Raw genomic sequence first — 26,753 nt, forward strand, 5'->3', positions numbered from 1 at the left:
TGACCATTACAAGGCCAGACTTGAGCTACGTTGTTGGTCTTGTGAGTTAGTTTATGCAAGTACCTAGAAAGCCACATTTGGATGCAGTCAGACACATATTGAGATATGTGAAGTCCACATTACATTATGGACTTTTCTATGAGGCAGGTACAGATGTACAGGTGTTTGGATACACAGATGCAGATTGGGGTGGTAGTATATCTGATAGAAGATCTACCAGCGGATACATGTTCTCTCTTGGTATTGCAGCAGTTACTTGGAGCAGCAAAAAGAAATCTACAGTTGCTTTGTCGAGTACAGAGGTTGAGTATAGAGGTATTGCTGTTGCAGCATGTGAGGTGGTATGGCTGCAAAAGTTATTGGCAGATTTAGATGTGTAGGTGGAAGGTCCAATTGTCATTTATTGTGACAACATGAGCAATATATAGTTGGTTAGAAACACTGTGTTCCATGCCAGGACAAAACATATTGAGGTACACTACCACTTTGTGAGAGAGAAGGTACTAGTAGGTGAGATTGACTTGGTATATGTCAGCACACAGGATTAGATAGCTGACATCTTCACGAAGGCATTGGGTATAGAGAAGCTTCAAAAGTTTTGAAGCTTACTTGGAGTTGCAGAGATGCAGTTGAGCTTGAGAAGGAGTGTTGAGATGACAAGCTCAACACATGCGGACTTTAATGATGGACCGCCTGGTTAGATGGGTCCACACATCTACACTTAGCACATCGGTGGTCATTATGACTCTCACATAGCCACTGACTCATTACTTATATATTCAGGTTGTTACACCTATTTACAGCTGGCATAGTTATAGCGCCAGTCGACTAGTGTAGTCAATTATGCATTGTTTGACTTAGTAGGCCACTTTCCTTTATGTTGTATCTTATCTATACTTTGTGTACATTGTAAAGTATGTGGAAGAAAAGGAAATCAGCAAGAAAACGTTTTTGGCCTCCATCTCTCTTCTTGTCTCTTGAGTGAGCTTCTCCTTGTGCATTCTGTGTGTGTTCAGCGCAGCATCTTGAGCAAGTCCCACGTGATTCTTGACACCTTTCATGTGATGTCTCCTAAGGCAATGACAAGTAAGATTGTGTGCATCTTAGTGCCCTCCCAAAAGGCATTTACTTGTGGGGATCTAGACATGGAATTTAGTGTTAGGCTAGGTATCTGTGCCATGACATTGTGGCCTGGAAGGTTTTGTGCGAGGTTTTGCCTAAGCAATTCTCCCAATGACACTATCACAGGAGTCGTTGTGAGTGTTGCTAGCAAGCCACTATCCCTCTTTCCCTTCTCAATTTCATGGATTCCTTACCAATGTTCTTGAACTATTTGTGTGTTCCTGGTCCTCTCACTCTACCCATGCAATTGCTCACTGGATGGCATTATCTCTCCTACCCTCAAGTATGAAGGTGAGGTTGGTGGGCTTGTGGTTGACAACCTCATCCTCAACTATAGGCTCAGTATCTTGAAGGTGTGTCTGGGCTTTCCTTATCCATTCCTTGACCCTATTTGCAACTTTCAACTTGCTGGTTGGGGTTAGGGTACTCTCCAACCTGTGCTCTCCTTCTCTTTTGTCTTCGGAGTAGATGTTTCTGCTTCAGCATCCCCAACTCGCTTACCTTTGGTTAATGTGGTCTCACTCTCAGTTTTGAGCGTTTTCTTCCACTGTCATTGATTCTTCTTCCCTATAGAGGATGCATCTAAGCTGCTATACCCTGGTAGTGAGATATTGCCCTGCTTCGTTTGAGCTCGTGCCATGAATTTCAAGGGTATAGGTGTGGCATCGGTGTCACACGTCTCAACACAAAAGAGCCCGAGTGGCACAGATGGTATAATTGCCACGAGTTGGTGGAGGGCTTCCGCATAGGGCAATTAGTAAATAGATGTGTGACTCCGCATTTGAGGCATCTCAAATCAGCTTTCTCTCTATTTGATTGCTCCTTTCCAAGGCAATGAGGCAAGACATGCCCTGGATGGCCACAAGTCCACATGCTATGGGTCCTTGGTTCTGAGTTTCTCCTAATCCTTTTCCTCTTCCTTTACCTAAGGCCATGATTGGTACTAGCCTATAGTCCATCAATATTGAATTGCCTTCTTCGTCGTAAGAAACATTAGGATTCAAATAAGAATCTTCCTCTAGGGGTTCTTCCATCAAGTGCACTAGGGCTTTTCTCGGTGGATGGGTAATGATGGGTACAAGAGATCTTCAAATAAGAATCTTCCTCTAGGGGTTCTTCCACCAAGTGCACTGGGGCTTTGCTCGGTGTATGGGTAATGATGGGTGCAGAAGGTCTACGGATCCCTATAGGGTATATGTCCTTAGTGAAACTAGCTTTGAGTCATTGGGTGCGGGGAGTGCCAAGGGGGCTCCCCTTCCCAAATAGGGTTATCTACCCCCCTGGATAGTAAAGTTTTGTGTAAGATTGCTGGTAAGGCAACTATCTTGGCAACCGATAATGCATGGCGTCATGCCTGAATTTTCCACAATTGGAGCAAGGCCTTTCTTTGGGATCTGGGCATTTAAATGGTAGATGATTTCCTCCATATTGTACACATTTCACGTGGGATCGCATAGCTCTTTGCATTGACTCTTGCAATCTAGCCACCTTCGCTTTCAGATAGGGCTATAGCTTGGGTTTGGTCAATATTCTTCCCTTTCTCATGTTCGCTGGCAACCACTCATTCACTAGTTACTGCCACTCCCTCAGTGTTCCTAATTGCATTGCTACCCTATTGTGCCATTTGAGAGCTTCTCTCCCTAAGCAAGTCATTTACTTGGATAGCTTTCTCAAAGACTCTCGCAAGCACGTCTCTTTGCATGTTCAAGTTGCTTGTGAGGGCCTTATATAGCTCTTTGTTGTTGCAGATCCCATTAACGAACACAATTGAGATCGCTCTCTCATTGGGTTGCTCGATTGCATGTATCCTCTTATAGAGGCTCTTCACATGGATAACATAGTAGTCTCATACGTCATCCTTGTCCTTTTGGCTGACATTCATTAGCTTAATGATGAGGTTATCAAAGTATCCTGCCTCAGGGAATCTCTTGATGAAGAGATCTTTTAGTTGGGTGAAGTCATTGCACTCAGTGTTATCTAGGTTGGTGAACCAAGTCCATCCCTTGTCTCCTAGGCACAAACTGAAAGCTTATGCTCAGCCTCACTAAGCAAGGTCCATGAGATTATTTGCCTCGCACACTTGCTCAAATTGCTCGATAAAGTCAGGGGTCACTCCTTGCCTGGTATATTATCAAGCTGCTTTGCCACTATGGGTATTTTCATTTGGCTTCTGGCATTTGGGGTGAACACCCGCAACAATGATACTACCAAGGCTGTCCCACTTTGTGTGGCACTAGTAGTATCTAGTAATCTCTTGGTGATGAGTAGCTTGCTCATAGTGTAAGATTGGCTTCCAAAATTCTCTCCCTATTGCCATTGCCTCTTGTTCTACTCCTACCTGATATGGCCAGGATCTTATGAATCTCATTGAGTTCCCTCTCATGACACAACCTTTGAGCCTTTTGCTATTGACTATAATTTTACATGCATTGCAATGCCATCCATACAAATCTCCTCTCTTTGTCAAGGTTGGCTACAACGTCTGCCAAGGGTCTTCCATGGTGTGCTATCTGTGTTTGCTGATCATATTGTGTGACAAGTCATTGGACGTCGTTAGGGTGCTCAACCATATCAAGGTCAAGGTCCAGGTATAGGTTGTTCTCATCTGGGCAGGTACCTGCCTTGGTGGTCGCCTCTTGACCCACTAAAGCATCTATGAGGTCAACTGATTCGGCTAGGGATGTATTTCTAATCTTGACGAGTCTCCCTTTCACCTAGTGACATGACAGTTCGGTCCTCTCCGTGTCTTTGTCCTTGGTTTTCTAGTTTTCTCCTAATTCCCAAGAGTCATACTCCTATTAGTGTGTTTGATTTGCTTATTAATGACTTGGTGTGTTCCTTCTTTTTGCAAACAACCCTGAGCTTATGTGTGCATAGTTCTCTTTTTTGTGCATAGTGCAAAATCAGGCTTTCAGCTTTCAAGTGTACTTTAAGTGTTAAAACAGTGTGAGGTGCGAATGCTAGATGAACAATGCCGCTCTCGCTTTCCCCTCATTCCACTTTCGGCCAAATAAGACTCTAAGAACGATTGTTGACCACCCTCAAGGGCTAATTAGGGTCTCTACTACGTCTCCCAACTTGGTTAAGGTGTAATCAGAGTCTACGGATCAATTTGGGTGACTAAGTGGGGGCAGATAGCTAACGGGTTAGCTAGCGATCGCTTTTGTGCTGTTACATCATTATTTCTTCCGTTTCTTGCATTTGGAAGCCATCCAACTCGTATATAAGCCTTCAAGAGACTCATCGGGCTTGGGTCCAAGTTTGTTAGGGTCTAAGGATGTCACTTTTGCCTAATTTCATATTCATCCCAAGTGGTCTTAATTGCAAAGGTTTGAGTCCCAAACTCGAACCATCTGAGGCCAAGCAAGCTAAATACCAATGGGCTGAATGGCCGAAGGGCTGAGTCATACTATCTGAGTGACACGTGGCCGAGTGGGCCAAATCTGAGTGTCCAAAGGGTGGTTGTCCAAGGCCCAAACTATTAGAATATCCAGCTCCCGTTACTCTTCAGTCAGTCTATCTTTATGTGTGTGTCTGACATTAGTTGGATATAGCTATACATGTGTGTGACATTCAATAAGTCGGTGTAGTCAATGACTTAACCATAGTTAGTCTTGGTTAGTCATATCTATGTGTGTAAGTCTCTTTCAGTTAGTATGATGGAAGAATAATGAAAGAAGAACAACAATGAGCTGAGGCTCATCTTTTTCTCCACTCCTCTCTTCCAACATGGTATTAGACCTTGAACGCCTGAAGCCTGAAGGCATGGCAGTGGCCATTTGACATCAAGACATCTGATCTGAAGAAAACGTCATCAAAGGAGACTGCCTACTGCCTGTTTTTTTGCAGAAGTTATATCTTGCTACAAAAATGGTTTTTAGAGAAACGACACATGCTGTCCTGACCATTTTGATGTGGTCTACAACTTTGCTGTAGAAAGTTTTTTCAAATTCCTCATAGATTTTGAGATATTCATCACAGACCTGTGCAGATTGGTTGTTTAATAGAGTAAACAATAGGTGATTCTAGGGCACTGGTGGCTTTCATCCTAACAATGTATATGCCCTTATTACCATGCATTTGAGCATGATATTGGAGTGTTAAATGCTCAGTTTTGGAGCTTCTTTGCAGGCTGGAAACAGTGAACTGGTTGCTATCCTAAATTTGGAAACAATATACCTACAGGGTTGAAATATTTGTGATGCTTATTTGCTACTGACAAATGCTTGGATCATACCACTTGAGTGGTAGATGTTTTTTGGGATATCGTGAGTGCTGAAAGTCCAAAGTTTGGACTGATTTGTTACTGGTTATGCCAGGGTATTGATTGGTTATTGTCTGCAGGAAGGATACCTATCATTTTCACTTGAGATACATGCAATATATTATGATCGCTTGGACATGTATTAACTCCTGCATAGAGTGGCAACTGAATGAGATGTTTTGGGATTGTTTTGAGGTTTGAATACTCTTGTTTTAATACAGAAAGTACTACTGGTTTTAGCTGTGGGTTGGCTGTATTTGGTGCTGCTACTTGCATACAGTACAAACATTGACACTTGTATGGATATAGTTTATTGTTGGGATGTTTTGCCACTACCATAGAACGTTTTGAATTGATTTGAGCTTGGTTTATGCTCAATTGTTTGTGTTTTTTTATTTTTGGAATACAGTTTATAGCAAGTAGGTTGTCAGGAAAACTATCTTGAATTGCAAGAAACTGTCCTGAATAGCAGGAAATTGGTCCTAAATTGTAGGAAAAAGAGTGAGATACTTACAGGTTGTATACATCATTGAATACCTAAGCTGCAACTATGGAAAATGCTCAAGGCACTGACAATATCACTCAAATTGTGGGAGAAAAGCAGAACAACAAAAAATTTTCTTTACGGAAGTTTCGTATGAAGAATTTTTTGGTTGGCAGAGGTTATTGGGACTTATGTATAGGTGATAAGGCTGAACCTGAAATGCATGAAAGGAATCCGACAGATGATTAGAAAAGGGCTCATAGCTATGGACTAAGAGAGCATGCAAGGTGTTACATTGGTTTTCCTTATGTATATCAGATGCTATGGTTATACAGATTACTGGATGCAGTTCTCCAAAGGATGCATGGGACATACTCATGAAAAATTATGAAAATGTAACACATGCAAGAAAGATTCAGCTAAAGCAAGAGTTCAATAACATGTCTAGGAATGGCAGAAGCATTCAGGCCTACATTATAGAGATCAAGAACATAGCAGATCAGCTTGCCACCATTGGATCTTCAGTGTATGAGGATGATATGATTACAGTGGCATTGAATGGACTTGGAAAAGAGTATAAACCATTTGATACATCTATTTTTGTGAGAGTTGAATCCCCTAATTGGGATGAGCTGATTACTTTACTGTTGCATGAGGAAGTTAAGCTTGGACTGAATACAGATTCTAGTACGTCTCAAAGCAAAGACACTGTTCATTACTCTAGCTAGCATGGTAAAGGCGACAAAGGCCATGGCTCTTTTTGAGGTCAAGGAGACACTCGAAACACTTATGGACAGCATCAATAGAATGCCTGGCATGGCACAAATACACAGGGCCAGTGTGGATCTGGTCACTTTAGAGACAGGGGGAGATCACCCCATGGTAGAGGTGGTGAATCTAGTTCATGGCAGTCAAATGATCAATCAAACAAAGATAAGGACTATCATTACTGTGGCAGATATGGACACATTGCAAAGGATTGTTACAAGAAGTAGGGAGACATGAAGGCAAAGGGCAAATAGCATGGGCACTATGCATCTTCTAACAGTGCTCATGATGAGCAAGTTGACAGATTGTTTGCCATGCACAATGTGTCTAAGAATGCATTTAGGCAAAACAGAGATGAGAGATGGTACATTGATTTAGGGGCTTCAAATCATATGGCATCCCATGGAGAATGGTTTGATGAGATGGTTGCAGGTTCACATGGTTATGTGTGTATTGGGGATGACACCCAACATGACATTCAGCACACAGGAATTATTCCGTTGTTGATGCTTGATGGTAAGAAAAAGAGTCTGCATGATGTACTACATGTACCTACAATAACCAAGAATCTTTTGTCAATTGGACAGATGGCAGAGTAGAATCTGCATGTGAGATTTAATAGAGATGGATGCTTTGTTGAAGAATGTGGTAATGGCTGCAAATTGATTGCTAGAGGCTGAAGAGATGGTATAATGTTTTTACTCTTGATGCGTCAATTCCAGAATTGAAAGCAATCATGTTTGCACATGATGATGGTGCTATACGGGATGCTGAGATATGGCATAAGTGGATTGGCCATGTGAATGTACAAAATCTAAAATCTATGCAGCAGAAGGAGATTGTGCTTGGACTGCCTAAGTTCAAGTATCATGACTTTTGACATGGATGTGATGCATGTCAGTTTGGAAAGCAAGCATGGTTTCCATTTATGAGACATGTACATAATAGCTCACGACCCTTGCAGTTGGTACATTCAGATGTATGGGGTCCATCCCATAATGCTTCGTTTGGTGGTGCTCGTTACTATGTATCCTTCATTGATGATTTCAGCAGGTATACTTGGCTTTACATACTGAAACATAAGGATGATGTGTTTGATGCATTCAAGGATCTCAAGAAGCATGTTGAAAATGAGTTGAGTTGTAAAATTTCATGTCTTAGATCAGATGGAGGTGGAGAATATATCTCTAATTACTTTGACAAGTACCTTTCTAAATATGGAATCAAAAGACAGTTAGCTTGCAGCTATACACCGCAGCAAAATGGTGTAGCATAAAGGAAAAATAGAGTACTGATGGAATCGGCAATAGCTATGCTGAATGAGAAGAGATTGCCAAATGGTTATTAAGCTAAAGCAGTAGTGACTGTTGTCTATTTGCTGAATAGAACTCTTACAGCAGGGATTCATGATGTAACTCCATATGAGAGGTTGTATAGTCATAAACCTGATATTTCACACTTAAAGATACTTGGCAGCATTGCATATGTGCATGTTCCTGATGAAAAGAGTAAGAAATTGGATCCTAAAGCTATCAAGAGTGTGTTCCTTGGTTATGCACAAGAACGAAAATCTTACAAGTGTTATGTACCATCCACACATGGGACATTGATTAGGAGAGATGTTGTGTTTGATGAGCTGGCATCGTGGTATGGTAATCCTGTTGCAGTGGCTACTAATGGATTAGCCAACACTAATAATGATGAAAATGCACCTATAGTGAGAACATCTATGAGTGGTCCTACAGGTGATGAGTCACCTACAAGAAGTCCTTGGTCAGGATGCTTGCAGGGTCGTACTCCTACGTCCACTGACACGGATATGTCAATGACGGGGAGATTGGATAAGGGAAAATAAAAGATGCTTGAGGATGTGACAGGTCCACTTACAGTAGGTTGTGAGTCATCTGACAATGACAGTTTGGATAGTGAGTTGGGCATTCCGTCTATTATGACTCCTGGAGCAAGGCAGAGTCATTATGTACCGCCTGATGAGAGGCAAGCTAAGAGTGAGCCACAGTTACGAAGATCTGAGAGAGTCAGAAAACCATTTGACAGGTTTACATACACTGGTTATTCAACCCGCCATTATGCATATATGGCTAGTGTGATAGGTTACAAAGAACCTACAAAGTTTGATGATGCAGTTACAGATGATAATTGGTGTGCTGCCATGGATGAGGAGTATGCAGCCCTGGCTAAAAATGAGACATGGGAATTGGTTGAGTTGCCTAAAGGCAAAGTCCCCATTGGTTGCAAATGGGTGTACAAGGTTAAGTGCAAGTCAGATGGTTTGTTAGAATGCTATAAGGCTAGGCTGGTTGCAAAAGGGTATGCACATCAATATGGCCTTGACTATGAGGAGACTTTCAATCCAATGGCTAAAATGGCAACAGTCAGAACTGTCATTGCTTTGGCAGCATGGAAAGGCTAGAAATTATGGCAAATGGATGTCAAGAATGCTTTCTTAAATGGTGATTTGGTTGAGGAAGTATATATGGAGCAGCGTGAAGGCTATGTTCACCCATACTTTCCTACACATGTATGTAAGCTGAAAAAGGCTTTATATGGACTGAAACAGGCGCCTAGAGCATGGAATGCTCATGTCAACATTTATTTACAGCAACATGGATTTAGATTGGGTGATGCAGATCACAATCTGTTCATGAAGAAGACAGATCATGGATATGTGTTTCTAGTGGTTTATGTAGAGGATCTTATCATCACTGGAGATGATGAAGAGTGCATTGCTGAAATTAAATCATGTTTACATGCTGAATTCAAAGTCAAAGACCTTGGTGAACTAAAGTATTTTATTGGGATTGAGGTAGTCTCTATGACTCAAGGTATATGGCTGGTACAGAAGCAATATGCTCATGACATGTTACAGAAGTATGGTATGGCTGAATGCAAGCCTATGGAGACACCTCTTGATCAGAAAAGTCAAGCTACAGATTGATGTTGGGAATGACATAGAGAATGTGACCATGTATCGACAAATGGTGGGCAACTTGATATACCGTCCTAACTTATGTTATGCAATGGGGCTGATTAGTCAATTCATGCAGGCAGAAGCCTTGCAAACCACATTTAGATGTAGTCATGAGAATCATGAAATATGTAAAGGATACTACAAGTTATGGGTTGTTTTATGCATATGGAAAATCTCTTGACTTGACATGGTTTACTGATGCTGATGGGGCTGGTTGTGCCTATGACAGGAGATCAACCAGTGGTTATGCATTTGGATTGGGTAGTTGTATGATCAGTTGTTGGCAGAGTAAGAAACAGCCTATTGTTGCATTGTCTAGTACAAAAGTTGAGTACAGAGGAGCTGTCTTAGTGGCTTGCGAAGCAGTTTGGTTTATGAAACTACTGAAACACTTGGGAATACAGCTGGAAAGCAGAGTGAGCTTGCATTGTGATAACCTCAGCATTGTTATGTTGGCTAGCAATCTTGTCTACCATGCTAGGTCCAAATATATTGAGGTTCACTATCATTTCATCATAGAAATGATTCTTATGGGCCAAATTGACTTGATTCATGTGAATATTGAAGCAGGTAGCAGACATATTTACCAAGTCTCTTGGTAAAGAAAAGTTCATATACTTTAGACAGCTACTTGGAGTTTATCAGATGGTTTGAGCTTGAGGGGGAGTGTCAGAATATCAAGCTCCCATTACTCTTCAGTCAGTCTATCTTTATGTGTGTGTGACTGACATTAGCTGGATACAGCTATATACATGTGTGACATTCAATAAGTTGGTGTAGTCAGTGACTTAACCACAGTTAGTCTTAATTAATCATATCTATGTGTGTAAGTCTCTTTTAGTTAGTATGATGGAAGAATAATGAAAGAATAATAACAATGAGTTGAGGCTTATCTTCTGCTCCACTTTATCTCTCTCCCTCTCTTCCAACACAGACTCTGCCCGTTTGAGGCCAAGTGGTCTTGTCCAAGTGTGGCCATCCAAGGCTGACTTGTCCGAGTGGACACTAGTGACTTGGACGTTTGAGTTTGCTCAAGACTCGACCATCCAAAGCCTATGATCGCCGTCCAAGTGCGGCAGCGAGTTGCCAAATGATGAAAAATCCTGAAAACCCTACTAGTGCCTTACTAAAAATTGCAACCAGGGTGCTAAAACTAATTAACAAGCTTCAAACAACATCCAAAACATACCTAGAGGACTCAAGAATACGGGAATGCGAATCAATGCAGGGATCTGTGCTCCTATCCTGTAGCTCTCTCTCTCTCTCTCAAGCTCTCTTTCTCAACTAAGTACACACAAATGAGCTCTCTCTTTGCCCTCTTGGCCTCTTGAACCCCTCGTTATTCAATATTCCACTCCCCTTCTTCTCTCTTATACATTGAAGCTCTCTTTTCCCTATTTTGGGCCTACTATTACTACAAACACTCTGTTGTGTATTTCTCTATTTTTTCTTACCTAAATGCATTCAAATTGCAATAAATAACTCACACTACTCCAATCTACTTTGCTAAATCCAAAAAAATAGAAAAAAGTACTTGCAAAGTGAAAGGTGAGAAGGATCGAGTGGGAGAGCTATGGCAGGGGAGCAAGAGCAAGAGAGAGAGAGAGACTCATAATGTGGGAACTCCAACAATCACAATGTGTGACCGCCGACCTTCCCTTTATTCATCTATCACTAAAAGAATAAAGAATAAAGTGACGGTAATGGTCGCCCGCTGCCTGCAGTGTGCATGCGCAAGTACTATCAGTGTAGTAATACACTAGCAGCTAGGCGGAGGCGCCTTTACCCCCAACAACCTCCCACTTAAATGTGAATCTACCCCAATAAAGAGTGAAAAAGAAAAAGAAAAGACAGTACAACATGTACACATGTACAACAAGATGAGGAAAGACGTCATCTCATCCCACGCCCATCAATCTCCTGAGGACCCCATGTATGAAGTGATACCTCACCTCAATGTGTTTCTCTTCACATGGAAGACTAGATTCTTGACTAACTGAATACCACTCATAGAATCCAAATGCACTGTAGGAATAGCATCAATACCAATGTCATGAACCAAACGACCTAACCATATAGCCTCCTTGCAAGCCTAAGTGATGGCTGAAGCATACTTGGCCTCAGTGGTGGAAAGAGCTGTGCACTTCTGCACCCTGGACATCCAAGAGACAACACCTCCAGCATAGGTGAACACATAGCGAGATGGCTGGCATAGTATATACATATATCTACAGTGCCAGGGTAGGGCTAAAGTAAAATTTGAATTTTTGTAGGTCTTCAAGCTTGCACAAATAGGGCTGATGTTGCTAGGTATGCTACTAGTCCATGTGGCATTAATGGGGTGGAAGAAGGGACTCAAGTAGAGCCTAAAGAAGGCCTACAAAAATCCTTGTCAAGCCTAATCAGGTAGGAGCCAAGATATGAAATGGGGGAGCTCCAATGGTTGGAGCCCCTTCCTGATGTACCCTACAAACTAAAATAAACACTCAAAAGAATGCTTTAATACCTCTTAAGGAATGCCTTGAGGGTGCCCAAATGGGCTAGGTAGGTGCTTGAGAAGTTGGGGAATGATTGGAGCTTGAATGAGTCGGATATGGTTGCCATGAGAATGCACCAATAGTGTAGAGATGCAATGGGATACTGATGGAGTCATGGACCAAGCTCAAATGCTCAAGCAACCATGCTCTAATACTAGTTGAAAGGTGAGAATGATTGAAGCTTGCACGGGAGAGCTATAGTGAGAGAGTGAGAGCAAGAAAGAGAGAGACTCACAATATGGGAACTCCAACAATCACAATGTGTGACCGGACTTCCCTTTATTCTATCACTAAAAGAATAAAGAATAAAGTGACGGTAACGGGCACCCACCGCCTATAGTGTGGTGTGGGTACTATCAGTGTAGTAATACATGGGCGGCTAGGTGGAGGCGCCTTTATGTGTGAGACAATAGAAGAGAAGAAGGGAGAAGAAGATGGAGAGCTTCTCCACCACGGTCCCTCACCCTCACTCACTCCCTCACACTCTCACACTCCCTCCCTCAAACACAAGCACAAGTACAAGCAGAGAGAAGAGAAGAAGAGAAGAAGAAAGCCATTTTAGCCACACACCAAGAATTAGCTTCTCCATTCACTTTTTGACTTTTCTACATGCCCTCATTCCTTTGGGCACCCATCCCCTTTTTTACATGACCAATTGTCTTAGCCAAAGTCTTATTTCCTCAAGTCTTCCTTCTTTTTACGATTATTTTGCTCCTGTATTTCTACATTTACAATTTGCATAAGAGGGAGCCTGGTGCTCTTTTATAAAATGAATTACATTGCACCTAGCGCTTTCCTTGCTCTTGAATCTTCAGTGCTTATAAAATGAATAATATTGTGCCCTATGCTTTCCTTACTAGAATATTATGTGCACCTTGCTAGAATCTTCGGTGCTCTCTTATGTTTTTTTTAAGCTTGCCTTCTCTTCGGCTTTTCTCGCCAAGGCAAAATGAGCTTCTCTATTCACTTTTTGACTTGGGCTTCCTTGGTCTTCCTCTACTTCTTTTTGGGCTGTATGGTCCGTAACATGTCTGTAATAGTAGGAAGTCCACTTCTGGCTATGTGTTTACTTTTACTGGAGGTGTTGTTTCATGGATATCTAGGGTGCAAAAATGCATAGCCCTCTCCACAGAGGCTGAGTATGTTGCAATCACTAAGGCTTGTAAGGAAGCCATCTAGTTAGGCTATTTGGTTGCTGCCCTTGGTATGATAGATGCTATTCCTACACTGCATTTGGATTCTCTAAGTGCTATCCAGTTAGCCAAGAATCCGGTCTTCCATCATGTGAAGACAAAACACATTGAGGTGAGGTATCACTTCATTCATGAGGTCGTTGAGAACATGACTGTTGATCTTGTCAAGATCTCGATTGACTAGAATCCTACAGACTTGCTCACAAAAAGTCTCTCAGTGGAGCGTTTTGCCTTCCTTAGGAAGATGATGGGCGTAGGATGAGATGACGTATTTCCTCATCCTATTATACCTATGCACACTTGTACTTTTTTCTTTTTTCCCTCCTCACTAAGGTAGATTCGCCTTTAAGTGGAAGGTCATTAGAGGTAAAGGCGCCTCTACCTAGCTGCTCGTGTATTACTACACTAACAATACCCGTGCTTGCACACTACAAGTGGCAAGCGCCCATCACTATCACTTCATTCTTTATTCTTTCAATGACATTTGAATAAAGGGAAGGCCAGTCACACATTGTGACTATTGGAGTTCCCACATTTGGACTCTCTCTCTCTCTCTCTCCACTGTAGCTCTTACTCCTACTCATGCGTCCTCTTTAACCTCCCTTCAAATAAGAGAAGATAGATCACACATTATTATTAATGGAGTTCCCACACGTTGTCTCTCTCTTCTTTACTTGAACCTTCATAACTCTTACTTCCCTCTTGCTTCCACTTCCACTTATGTTTCTTCTTTTCACACCACCTTTCAACTAGTATTAAAGTGAGCATTCAAGGAGCTTCACCGATATTGCATTCAACTTGGAAAGAGAGCTTGACTTACATCTTCAAGGTAGCCCCATTTCAGTCCATTTGAAGTATGCATTGGCTTCTGTCACTAAATTGATTGCTTATTACGCATTCTCTATTTAATAAATTCATGTCAATAAATTAATGACTCACTTTTCTTTAAGTGTCGATGATGATCTAACATGGCCATGAGACCATTTAGAGACCAGTATTCCTAGTGCATCACTTAATGGGGGTCAAAGCACTGTGATGGGGATATCTGGTACAGTCTATACATTTTATGAAGGGGGAAAGAAGTGTCTGCCAAGTATAAGAGTGTACACAAGAACCAAGGAGTTACACATAAATGAAGATGGATTGAGTTCTAAAAAGAGGAAGTGCATTAGCATTGTGTATATGTATTCATGTGTGCATCCAGGCATGCTTGGGAATGTTTACTTGTGTGTAATGAGCATTGCATTCATTTGGGGTCATCCTCTCCCCTACAAGTCAAGGTTTAAGGTCTTTTCTTTCATTAAGAAACACGAGAGAGGGAATTCTCTCACTAAGAAAGACGAGACGTGATCCTCTGGAAGTGAGGAGAGAAGTGATTTTCTCTTTCTAAGGTCTAAAATGACACAAGCTTTTGTGTGGAATTCAATCTTAAGTTTGAGGCCCAAGGCAATCTAATGAACTCTCCTTATCTATGACTCAAGGTGGTTGCATGGACCACAAGTTAAGAGTACAGTTTTAAAAGCTATTTTTTGGAAAATTCCTTTTTAAAATATCTCGCAATAGAAAAACGATATTTAAAAACGAGCTGTGCGGGTTATCAAAAACAGCGAGATCTACAACTTTCGTGCTGGACGTTTTTTCATCCAAACAACGCACAAAGCAATATCTCGAAATTAGTGCTGCAGAGTGGAACAACCACATCTTGCATGAAGATCAACTCAACTCTCTCTTCAAGAAGAGAAGCTCTTGAAAGCCTATAAAAGAGGAGGCTCTCCTTGGGTATAAGGAAGAGGTGAAGGAAGCATCAGTTTTCATGTATCCAAGAGGAGAAGAGAATGTGCAAGTGCTGCGGAAGCCCTGCTAAAATCAAGTGCTGCGGAAGCTCTGCTAAAATCAAGTTCCAAGAGGAGAAGAGAAGGTGCAAGTGCTGCAGAAGCTCTGCTAAAATCAAGCGCTAAGAGGAGAGCCCTACACATATTGTGTAGGAGAGAAGGAGACTCAAGAAATATCAAAAGGTGCCAGCTTCCAGGTTGTGCAAGTGTTAGCCGGTTGTATACAGTGCAAGAAACCGTGATCTTGTTTCCAAGATCTACAAGTAAGAATTGGCTTATGTGTAACGGAGGAGCTTGTTCCTTGTCAATAATATAACTCCACAAGGAGGGGGACTAGCCCATCTCCCAGTCCCTAGTGTGTTGCCAATTTCTATACCTCTCTCTCTACATCTTTCTTTTCTCTCATCTATTCTCCCTCTATGCCAATAGAATATTCACCATATATATTTTAAGTATATAAGAAAGTCGAGAGTGTATCTCGGATTCTATAACAGCTTCCCTGTCTTGAATACTTGCTCTAGGTTAGTTAAGGAGCTTCCTAAGGCTTAACTGAGCCTTATTGAGGGATCATTGAGTTGAGAAGTGGCCATTCTATCCATTTTGAGTGAATATAGAGCATGTTGCATAAATTATGGACAGCTATTGGCAGTTTGATAGCACTTTTGTATTTTGGCCATAACTTTTACACACAATATTGGATTGAGGTGTTCTATAGCTAGAAACAAAGGATGCAATGAGAACTATAGATTTGAGCACTCATAGAGTTAATGGTAGTTTCTAGTCCTTTTTTTTTCACATAAGAGAACAATTCTAGTTTGGATAACAAGGTTACAGGTTACAAAGCTATATGTATTAATTTGGTCTTCCATATGCTTATGTTTATCCTCGGCATTGATGTTTATGTCTAGATACGTTTATAATTACCTTTGAAGCTTACATTTGAGCTTCATTGGGTGTATTTCAATGATAGCCATTTGCTACAGTGATTCTTCACTTACAAGCTGAAGACATATTTGATGTTTATTCTCCCAGATGTATCATTGATGCACTTGGGCTTCCCACATGCTATATACTTGATACGTTGAGCTTTGTTGTGCTCTCGAGCTTTTCAAAATTTCTTCAAGTGGGAGCCATTTGTATTTATATTGTAGAGCTTGATTCTCTGAGTTTGTGGGAGACACCCTATGCTCTTTTGGTTTATGTTATATTGTTCACTGTAGAGGTTCATGACTGTGGGCCGATTTGCTTTTGAGCTTGGATACCTTGTATTGATCATTGTTAGTGGGTTATCAATGGTGGATATATGCTTAATATACATTATTGTATGCATCTATATATCTAATACCTTGGACATTTTGATACTTCTTGGTGCTTGGTTGTTGCACTGCTAGTTTATTTTACAGCCCAATCCCTACCCAAATTCCCTTGGCAGTGGGAGCTCATTATTTTTTGTCACTTGTCTACAGATGTATGGTTATTTACTATAGTTTTATGGATAGCCATGTTGAAAATTATTTGTGAGCTATTTCTTTTAGAGTAGACGCTTTGTTTGAGCACTCTAATGCTTTTCGCTTATGGATAGTGGCGTATTAGCTCAATCTCTTTCCCATTGTACACTTTTTAGCTTAGTTTTGGGACACATTTGCTATTATTATAGTAGTTCACACTCTCTTTATTTGGCAAACATAATACTAGGTGCTTCCAATAACATTGGTATCTCCAACATAGAGAAGCTGGATTGCAATAACTTCTAGTATTGAAAGACTCAGATTTGGCAGGTATTGGTGTAAATAAAGCAAGTCAAGCCATTGAAATTAGAGGGCATAAAGCTAAAAATTTATAATATAGAGGAATGGAAAGAGCTTGATGAACTACACAAGTCTACTATCATTTTGTCATTGTCAAAGCAAGTATATTTCAATATCATTGAGACTGGGGGGTGGTGCTTATGCATTGTGGAAAAAGATTTGCGATCTATATGATAAGGAGAGTCCTGCAACTCAACTGTATTGGCTTTAAAACTCATGGATCTTTACATGAAGGAAGGGATGTCCATGTGTTCTCATTTAAATGAGTTTCTTTCCATTTTCTGTTAGCTTACTTCGTAGGTTGAGGAGAATGTTGAATCTCTTTTCTTGCTTGTCACGCAACCTAAGTCTTGGGATACATTCCATACTGCTATGAGTGAAAACCCTCTTGAAGGTGGCTTTTAACTTAAAGATATAGAGGGTGCTTTGCTTACAAGAGGAAGTAAACAAGAAGAATGTTGATGTAGCTCGTACTTCTCATGCACTTACTTGTGGTAGAGATTCATCGACCAAGGGTAAGTCTGTCTTGTGGGAAATCAAATGGCAGTAAGTCCCATGGTCCTAAATCCTCTCTTACTTATCACTATTGTGGGCAATAGGGTCATATAAGGCCATAGTACCATAAAATGCGTGATGATAAGCATGAAAAAGGAAAAGGCAAATCATAGAATAATGAAAAATCTTCTAATGATGGCAACATTATTCCTAAGTCCAGTGTGTAAAGATAGAAGAGATAAATGCCTTGGAGTGTAGCTAGATGATTACATACTCATTGCTTCATCACTTAATGCTACTCAGTTGATCGATGCTCCATCTTCTTACTCTCAATATTGACTTCTTAATTTACAAGCTTCATTTAATGTCCCCACATCGTCATTGGTTTTATATCACAATATTATCCCAAGTCTGGTTAGAGTGGGAGATGATACTGCATTGGATATTATTAGCACAGGTGATGTGAAATTATAGTTTGGTATTGGGACTCCATTATGCTTCATGATGTACATCATCATGTCTAAGCTTTGATTAAAATTCTTATCTCCATTGGACAATTGAATGATGACAGATATAATGTCTCTTTTGGTGTTTCTACATGGAAGATTACCCATGGTAGTCTTGTTTTTACTAGAGGTGCCAAGGATGGCAACTTGTATCCTTTGCTTGTATTTGGATATGTTGATTATGTTTTGGCCATGACTAATTTTCCACATGTATGTCTTTGGTATCGCCATCTTGGGCACATGTATCTTAAAGGAATGAAATTACTCACTCGTTTGCGATATTTGCTACCTTTTGACTACTCGTGTTTTGACTCGTGTGATTGCTATTTATATGGCAAGCACACACATAGCTCTCATAAAAAGTCAAGCTGTGTGCATATGGGTGAGCCTTTGGCTCTTGTTCATTTAGATGTTTGTGGTACCTTGCCCTATCAGTCAATTAGGTGGTGCTAAGTACTTTGCAATGTTCATCAATGATTATTCGCATAAATTTGGGCCTATCTTATTAAGCAAAATTTAGAGGTGTTAGCTACATTCCAACGCTTTCTTGGTATGGTTATTAACTAGTTTGGGCATAGGTTGAAATGCCTATTATCTAACAATTGTGGTGAATATGTCTCTAAGGCATTTGAGTAGTTTTGTGATGAGAGGGGTATTAAGTGTTAGTTGACCAAACCCATAAGCCCCACCCTAGAATGGTGTTGTAGAGCACATGAATATGACCAATTACCAATATACTTTTGGATTGAGGTAATTACTATTGCAATTCATTTGATTAATAGATTCCCATGCACTGCTCTTGGTAGTAGAATTGTAGAAATTGGGAGTTTTATTAAGGTTTCAAGACCCCTTTAGAGGTGAGGTAGTTGAGGGCTGAATGGTACATGCTAGCACTAACCATTTCACTAGCACATACCATTTTGGCACTGGTAGACATGCCATTGGCTAGGCACCTTTGCTAGCTATGCTATGAATGAAATTATTATTCAAGTGTTGCTTTGATACGTACCACCCTTGTGATGTGTGCTAGTACATCTTTGTTGTACTCTTCCTTAGGGAGATCATCCAAAAGATATCCCTCCTAGCATGCAACATTCATGATGGCCACCTCTACGAGACTCAAAATAGTCTATACTAGCATAGACCATTCAAAGGCTTGCAACACCTTGTGCCAGAAGAGCGCGATACATGTTGTCTATGATCTATAGTAGCATAGACCATTTAGAGGGGATTGCACCACCTTGTGCCATAAGAATATGATACATGTTGTCTATGGTGTTCCTAGGGATGTTGCCAATTATGTAGATAGGATCAATGTACTTCAAGTTGACAATTGATTGATCATGCTTATATGCAGTGCGAGTTTTGAAGTAAAAGTGATCATTGAGTTTGCACGAGAGATAGGGGCTAACATATTTTTCTCTCTCTTGTATTTTATGGGTTCTATTCTTATTTTTGGTAGGCTTGAAATCATGTAAATACACAATGCACTAGTCACTTGGTGACTTAAGTGGATGTGACAAAAATATATTTAGCACTATGTACTCCATAAAGTTAGCTATAAAATGGAGAGGTTTTATTTAGTTAGCTCATTGGCATCTCATGTTCTTTCTCTTAACCTACCATTATGTGCACAAAGAGAGAGAGAGAGAGAGCTTGCTCACTTCAGTGTTGCCTCTAACATGGCACTTTTGGTAATTTCCCCTTGCATTCCATGTGTCATCTTGGGACCAACACCAAAATATTTTGATAGCCAAATCCCATTTGGCATTGATTTGGGGGGTTTATTATACTTGCCATTAACTTGTGCCAAATCAACCCATTCTTATATATTTGTTTCGATTTTTCAAGGGCAACACTTGCCAAGTTGCCCATTACACCTGGAAGTGCCATTAATGTAGGAAAGTGTGCTAAAAGTGTTGCAGGATGAGTTGTTAAACAAGGACTTAGATACATACATGTTATCATCCAAGCATATTGACATAATCAATGCATGCTAGGACCCACTGTGGCACTTGAATGGCCATGCGCAACACTTCTTCATGGACCTAGTTACCCACCTCAAATGCTTTCACATCCTCCTTAGTTGGCACAACCCTAGTGCCACTTGCATCTTTATATTCTTCTCACTCACCCTCGCTAAAATCCTCTACCTTGGCCCCTACTACATCATCGATCTCTTACCGAGTGTCTGCATTTTTTGTTCCCTCGCTTCTATAATTGTACCCTATACTTAACATGAACTTCTTCAGTAGACTCCCTTCCAAGTAAGACTATATCACATGCACAAAGAAAAAATGCCACCCCTCTTACCCCATAATAATGATCTCAATTTCTCTATTTATTTCCACACACATCAATTCCACATGTCTATCTTTCTAAGAACTATAGAATGCACCTTCTCAAAGGGCATAAGTAAGCTAGGTAGTGATGGGTGGGAATTTGCAATCTGTATAGCAACAACATCATCCATGAGAGTATCATGATGTTCAATGTAAGTTGTCATGACATAATGGTGCAGACGGCCATAAAGATGGCAAGGTACAATCGAGAGAGAGAGAGAGAGAGAGAGAGAGAGAGAGAGAGAGAGAGAGAGAGAGAGAGAGAGAGAGAGAGAGAGAGAGAGAGAGGGAGGGAGGGAGGGAGGGAGGGAGGGAGGGAGGGAGGGAGGGGGGGGGGGAGGGAGGGGGGGGGGGGCAGATTCGACATCCTTGCATGCATTGTCTCATGCATAACACCTTAGCACCCATCCTTGCATTCTGCATCCTTGTATTACACTAATGGAATGCATTTTTTTGACTTCATGCGATGTGAAATTTTAAGATTTTTCATAGCTCCTCACAAACACCTACCAAACAAGATAGCACCATGTGCACGAGATCATGGATTGTAATCCAAGACTGCTGCATTGAGCAAGAAGGCCACTTCCAAAATGCCAGGGGGGATACCCTATAGCATGAGTCCTTCTTAGTGAGAACAAGGAGTCTATTATGCATGTAGAGCTTATTATGCAATAGTGGGCAAGGCCCCCTTGAGTGGTCACCTTTTATCTTTACATTTTTACTCTCTCAGGTAATGGTCTCTTTCACCTTTCATTAATCTATATTGTTATCATGCCATCCCCACAATTGGTTCATAGTCTCATTTTAGATGGCGATAATATTGTATCCAAGATAATCAAATATATACAAGTTAAGTATTCAAGAAAGCACATATCATGTAAAGTTTGCAACCAAACACTTTTTTGGTCTAATATGATCTCTGCAAAATCAAATTTACTAGTTTCATTTACAAGGAGTATTGATTTATGACCTTTGTAATCCAACATGTCATGGGTGGGAGAGGCATTGGGGGTGGCTCACAAGGATTTAGTATACCAATATGAATACCCTTGCCCTAGTATTTCCTTAGATTCATTTGACCTAAAAGCTGACCGAACTAGTTCCATGGCTAAAAAGCTCGCCTTGGTATTTCCTTATATTCATTTGACCTAAAATATTTCCTACCTACTTCCATGGCAAAAAAGCTTGTCTAAGCAAGCTCACCAAAAAAACACATCCTAAAGAAATTGATATTGCACCGATGCAAGTGAGAGAAGCTAGGTTGAAAAATAAGGATAACTTTGATAAGAAGCATAGGGTCAATGAAAAAAGGAGATTGGATATACTAGTTTATGACATCAATCTTGATTAATAACATGTTTGAATTATACAAAAAATCCAAGACTATTATACAATGACTTGGGAAAAATACAAGGTACAATTTGGGAACACGGTAGGAAAGATATGGATTGCCATATTGGATTTAAAAAAGATTAGTGTAAAAATACAAAATGGTATCTTGTACCCAAAAAACTCATACAAAATATTATTTCATATGGAATTTATTTTTTATGAGATATTATTTCATAGGAAAGTCATTTGTATGAGACAACGTTTCATAAGATAAACTTTGCCCCTATAAAAGTAGGGAGATTGGTACCATAGTTTTCAAGTCTAAACAATCTCTGATGCTATGGGACTATTAGTAAAAATGTAAAAATAATCATAACTTTTTTGATCACTTAGTTTAAATTAAAATTTTCTTTATAGTGCTTTTAAAGCTTGAGTTGAAAAATGAGTGTACTTGTATGTATGCACATGTGTAAGTGCACTATGCACTATGTGCCATTGTGTGCACTAGTGCAATATGTAGTGCACCTAGGTGAATGATTGGGTGGATTGTAATAGTGGGCTTGCATTGGGTGAAGGAATATAGTAGTCTAATTGTAGCAAACTATGTCTATGTGGGTGTACAAGGATGCAATGCACTAGGGTGGCATATACAATGGTGGATTCAATGCACATGATGTATGCACCGGGGTGGATACATGTGCAAAGTCTCTAAGTGTAGGGCTCTAGATGTGGTAGGATGCTACACAAGATACTACGGGTGCCTCACTCTCTCTTCCTCATACTTGTCCAACCCCCATTGCAAACAAGGTGGGCAGCATTGGTTAAGAGAAAAGAAAAGAGGAGACATAACATGCTCAATAGTATATGTATGCACAATTGTGTATGTATATAAACCTAGATGGATTAATACAAGGTGCACACTACTAATAGACAAAATGTAATGCAAGACTAAGTGTGCTCGATGGGTTTGATGATGTGTCCTAGTGTGGGATATGCTTCACACACTCTATGAAATTCTGCAACTCTAAAAGAATACAACCCTATAATCAATCCTTTGGACTGCATTACTTTCAGCCTTTGCACTTGTGCACTCTATACTCTATGCTAATTCGTGCACACTATGATTGTGCATTAGTGTGGAGTGCAATGTAAGGTACCATCTTCATTCCTATTACTTTCCATATATCCCCTTTCATAAATAGGGGGTACTAGGACAAGAGAAAAAAAGTACAGAGAGACCCTGTAATTACACTAGTGTTATGCTATACTAGATGCAAGGTGTGTGCGAGGGTGCATTGTACGCATGGAACGTGTTTTGTGCATGTGTACATGTGTAATGCACATGATTAGACACTATAGATGTTGTCTTCCTTTCTCCTTCTTCCCCTTATTCCCCCTTGCAAATAGGGTGAGCATTAGGTAGAATGAAAGAGAAATGGAGATCTAGTGTGTGCCATGGTAATGATCTTGTGTAGACATGTGTGTCTCCATATGTGATGTGTACATGTATATGTACATTGTGCATAATACACTATGCATACTAGTGTGGATTCACAAATAGCCAAAATAATTTAATGCACCTATCTTAATCAGACAAGACCATAAATTTCACGTGTCAACCAATTATTGAATGCAAACGAGGCTATCTCCTTTCGATTAAATCTTCTCTCTCCACCCTTTCTTGAGAATAGGTTGAGTACCAAAGAAGCCAAGGTGTCATGCAGCCTCCCTTCCACTATTTTGTATAATAATCCCCCTTATCAAGAGATGCCAACTAATTCGACTTGAATGCTATGTATAAAATTCTTGATAAGCTCTTACACTATTTTGTATAATAATCCCCCTTATCAAGAGATGCCAACAAAATAGACTTGAATGCTCTGTATAAAATTCCCAATAAGCTCTTACCTCTTGGCCTACAACTAATTGAAGCTCTCTCTACCTCTACTTACGGTGGCTCTCCTCCTTCTCTTAGAAGTCAGCCCCCTTTGTGGTGTCTCTTCCTCTTGCTTAGTTGTTCCTTCTCCCTTCCAGTCATGTTGTGGCTATGGCTGATGAAGCATAGGAAATAGTGTCAAAAAGAAATAGAGATATAGTACATGATGATGCTAGTGGTAAATGAGATACTCCTTGGAAAGGTGCACAAGCAATAGACAAAGATGATGATCACAATGATGATGAAGCTGCTATCGATGGTAATGATGAAGATGGTCATTATGGTGTTTTTGATGACAAAGATGATGAAGAAAACAAGACAAGATGGTGTGATGATAAAGATAAAGTGTAGCCCGTACTTGCATGTATTTAGGTCAGTAATTAGTAACTAATGATACTGAGTAGCAATAGCACAATTGTGTGGATCAGCAAGGTAGGCTTTCCCACGTAGGGCACTTCTAATTATGGTCTCAATGATGACAATGATGATACTGAGTAGCAATAGCACAATTGTGTGGATTAGCAAGGTAGGATTTCCCACACATGGCACTTCTAATGATGGTCTCAATGATGATGATGGAAGCTAACCTTAAAAAAGCATATACATATTCTTTTTTCCCTTTAGTTTTCTCTTTTATTTTTACCTTCTTTGAACATATACAACATTATGTAAAAACATAAGTGATAATATGGAGAGAGCCCTCTCCCTCTCTCTCTCTCTCTGAGCAACTCCCAATGAAGAAGCACTTGTTATTATGATTGTAATTCCTTAAGAAATTTGATATATTTTTCTTTCAATTTTCTTTGCTACTACCTTCTTCAAGCACATTAATATTCTACAGAAGCATGCTTAACTTCTCTTCTGCCTTGTTGGTTAATTAAATAAAATAGGACGAATAATGTTTTTAAGCATAAAACCTAACACTATAACCTAACTACTCTCCATGTTTTGGACCTAGCATGCCAATACCATATCATGTTGTGGTTTGATGTGCATGAGTGACTAACGAGTTGGCAATCTCTCCTTAGAGGCGAGGTTGGCTGTATAAGTAGTCCCTTGGATTAGGACTCAACCGAACATACACGGACAAACACCGCCCCGAGCCCCGACCGGGCCCCAAAAACCCCCGGAGGGTAAGTCAACTCGGCCTTCGGGTCGTCGGCAAGTTTTACTCCATATGCTAAATAGGAAACATTACATGATGATTTCGAAGGAGTAGAGAGAACGATGGCAACGCGAGAAGAAGGGCGAGGTTCTCTCACTCTACTGTCAGAGAGAAAGAGGAGTCGCCTGCAGGCTTTGGAAAAGAAACACTCGAGCTTACCACCCTCTTCATCACCCATAACAAAGACATTCGTGTCACCTACTGCACGCAAATTTACGTCTCCTCTGTCGAGGCCTTCCTCAGGTGGTAAGCGTTCGTATTCATCTGCAACAATATAGTAGGAACTCATGGCAAGCCACTTGAGTCAGCTGTTATGCTCATCTTTTTCCTTATCTGGATGTTTATCGTATCTGTACACAGCTGTAGCTAAATCGGATGCACCAGCGTATGCATGCCTGTCACCACTTGTACGCTCCGGGCAAGTAATCACGTCATATATGCAGGTGAGTTTATAACTCCTGACACATAACTATGTCTTTAGAAATTGACATGGAGTTAGTTGGATTTGGAAGAGAGATGCCAATCTTCTCAAATCTCTATAGTGGTGCGGAGGTGTTGAACATGCACGAGCACATAATTTGTACAACTCAAAAGGAGAGAGGAGGGGGTTCTAGCATTCAATTGATCTCATAAAGCTGTCAAATCCTGTTAGTTGATATGTCAGCTCATGTGTGAGTTCGAGCATGTATTGTTGACTGGGCACATTATGTAGATATTTTAGGCATTTTTATTGTATAACATTTTATGCTTTATAGCATTTATTGTTGCTAGTTGGCCAACATTAATACTGGCCAACTTGACATATTTTATGACATTATTCATGCCTATATATTTTGGGCTCCTCCTCCTCAGTTAGTTAGTTCACCACTTGGAGGTTCCGTGGAGAGGAGCTCGTGCCAATGCCCACGCAGCTAGTGACTCACTGTTGTATACGACAGTCTCATGTTTGATATATGGATTCCATTTCCTGAGTATATATTTGAGTTCTCATTTGTATTGTGTTCTTTCTTTCTCTTTCTCTTTTGTCTTGTGTTTCAACAGTTTATTATAGTATATGTTTATGCTTCCATTGTTGCTCCACTTTTGACACGGTATCAAATTTCAGGATCTATGCTCTTGCTGTATTTTCTTTGCTGATTTCAGGACTGTTTTGACCATTGTTGATCAGGTGACTGTGGCTCCAACCAGGCGACCTGTTTTACTTGCATTTGTGCTGACATTAGCATCCGTACGGCCTGTATCAATCCCTCTTCTACTTGTGTGGCAGTTCCAATTTGTATTTTTGTATTTCTGCATCTCCTCTTGGTTGGGCGATTGCATTATTAGGTCGTTTTTGCTATTTCAGGCAGTTTTTGATAGATTTTTTGATTTTTTCAGCAGTTTTTGTCTTATTTTGGTCAAATTTTGGGTTATACTGCATGTGAACTCTTGCTTTTTGCAGTTTGTGCTTGTGGTTTGGGTGTGTTTCCTCTCCAAATACCTTCTTTTCTCTACTTCCCTTCTAAATCCTCTATAGATGGTTCCTCTGTGCACATCCACCGATGATAAGTTACATGGATTTGATTATCTTACATGGAGTGTTGTGATGAAGGCTTGGTTTATACAGAATTGGTTATGGTACGTGGTTTGTGGAGCTATTGACCATCCTTAGCGGCCTTTTCCTATTCCAACTGATTTTGATGAAGACAACCATGAGGAAGCGGTGCTTACATGGGATTTAGACGATACCCGCGCTTCCTCGACCTTGCTTCGATGTATTTCCAAAGAAGTCCTATTGGCGGTTACTTGCTACAAGACATCTTTTGAATATGGATGAAGTTGCAGCTGTTGTACGCGGCACCTTCCACCATGAGGGCCGTCACTCTTTATGGACAGCTCCAACAAATTTTGTTCAAGGCCAAAGATACTATCCAATCTTTTCTACTTTGTGTGATCCAAATCGAGGACCAACTTCGACACATGTAGTTTGCCTTTCTAGAG

The 26,753-nt window shown here is 40.4% G+C and overlaps 1 protein-coding gene across 3 annotated transcripts in view; it reads left to right on the plus strand.

Moving 5' to 3' along the window:
• The first annotated feature begins 24,684 nt into the window (after positions 1-24,684).
• Positions 24,685-26,753, plus strand: part of POP4 (ribonuclease P family protein) — a 55,747-nt gene continuing 53,678 nt past the window's right edge. Inside the window, exons 1-2 of one of the 3 annotated variants that reach the window (XM_087684508.1) lie at positions 24,685-25,019; positions 25,134-25,216. In XM_087684508.1, coding sequence (XP_087540634.1) covers positions 24,836-25,019; positions 25,134-25,216 — 267 coding nt within the window. In that variant the 5' untranslated portion in view covers positions 24,685-24,835. The remainder of the gene's footprint in view (positions 25,020-25,133; positions 25,217-26,753) is intronic. The other 2 variants (XM_087684507.1, XM_087684506.1) reach the window with 2 other exon arrangements.

The sequence above is a fragment of the Lygodium microphyllum genome, chromosome 9, assembly GCF_053477565.2.
Source record: "Lygodium microphyllum isolate KBCC chromosome 9, Lygodium_microphyllum_v1.1.10, whole genome shotgun sequence".
In the NCBI taxonomy this organism is placed as follows: domain Eukaryota; kingdom Viridiplantae; phylum Streptophyta; class Polypodiopsida; order Schizaeales; family Lygodiaceae; genus Lygodium; species Lygodium microphyllum.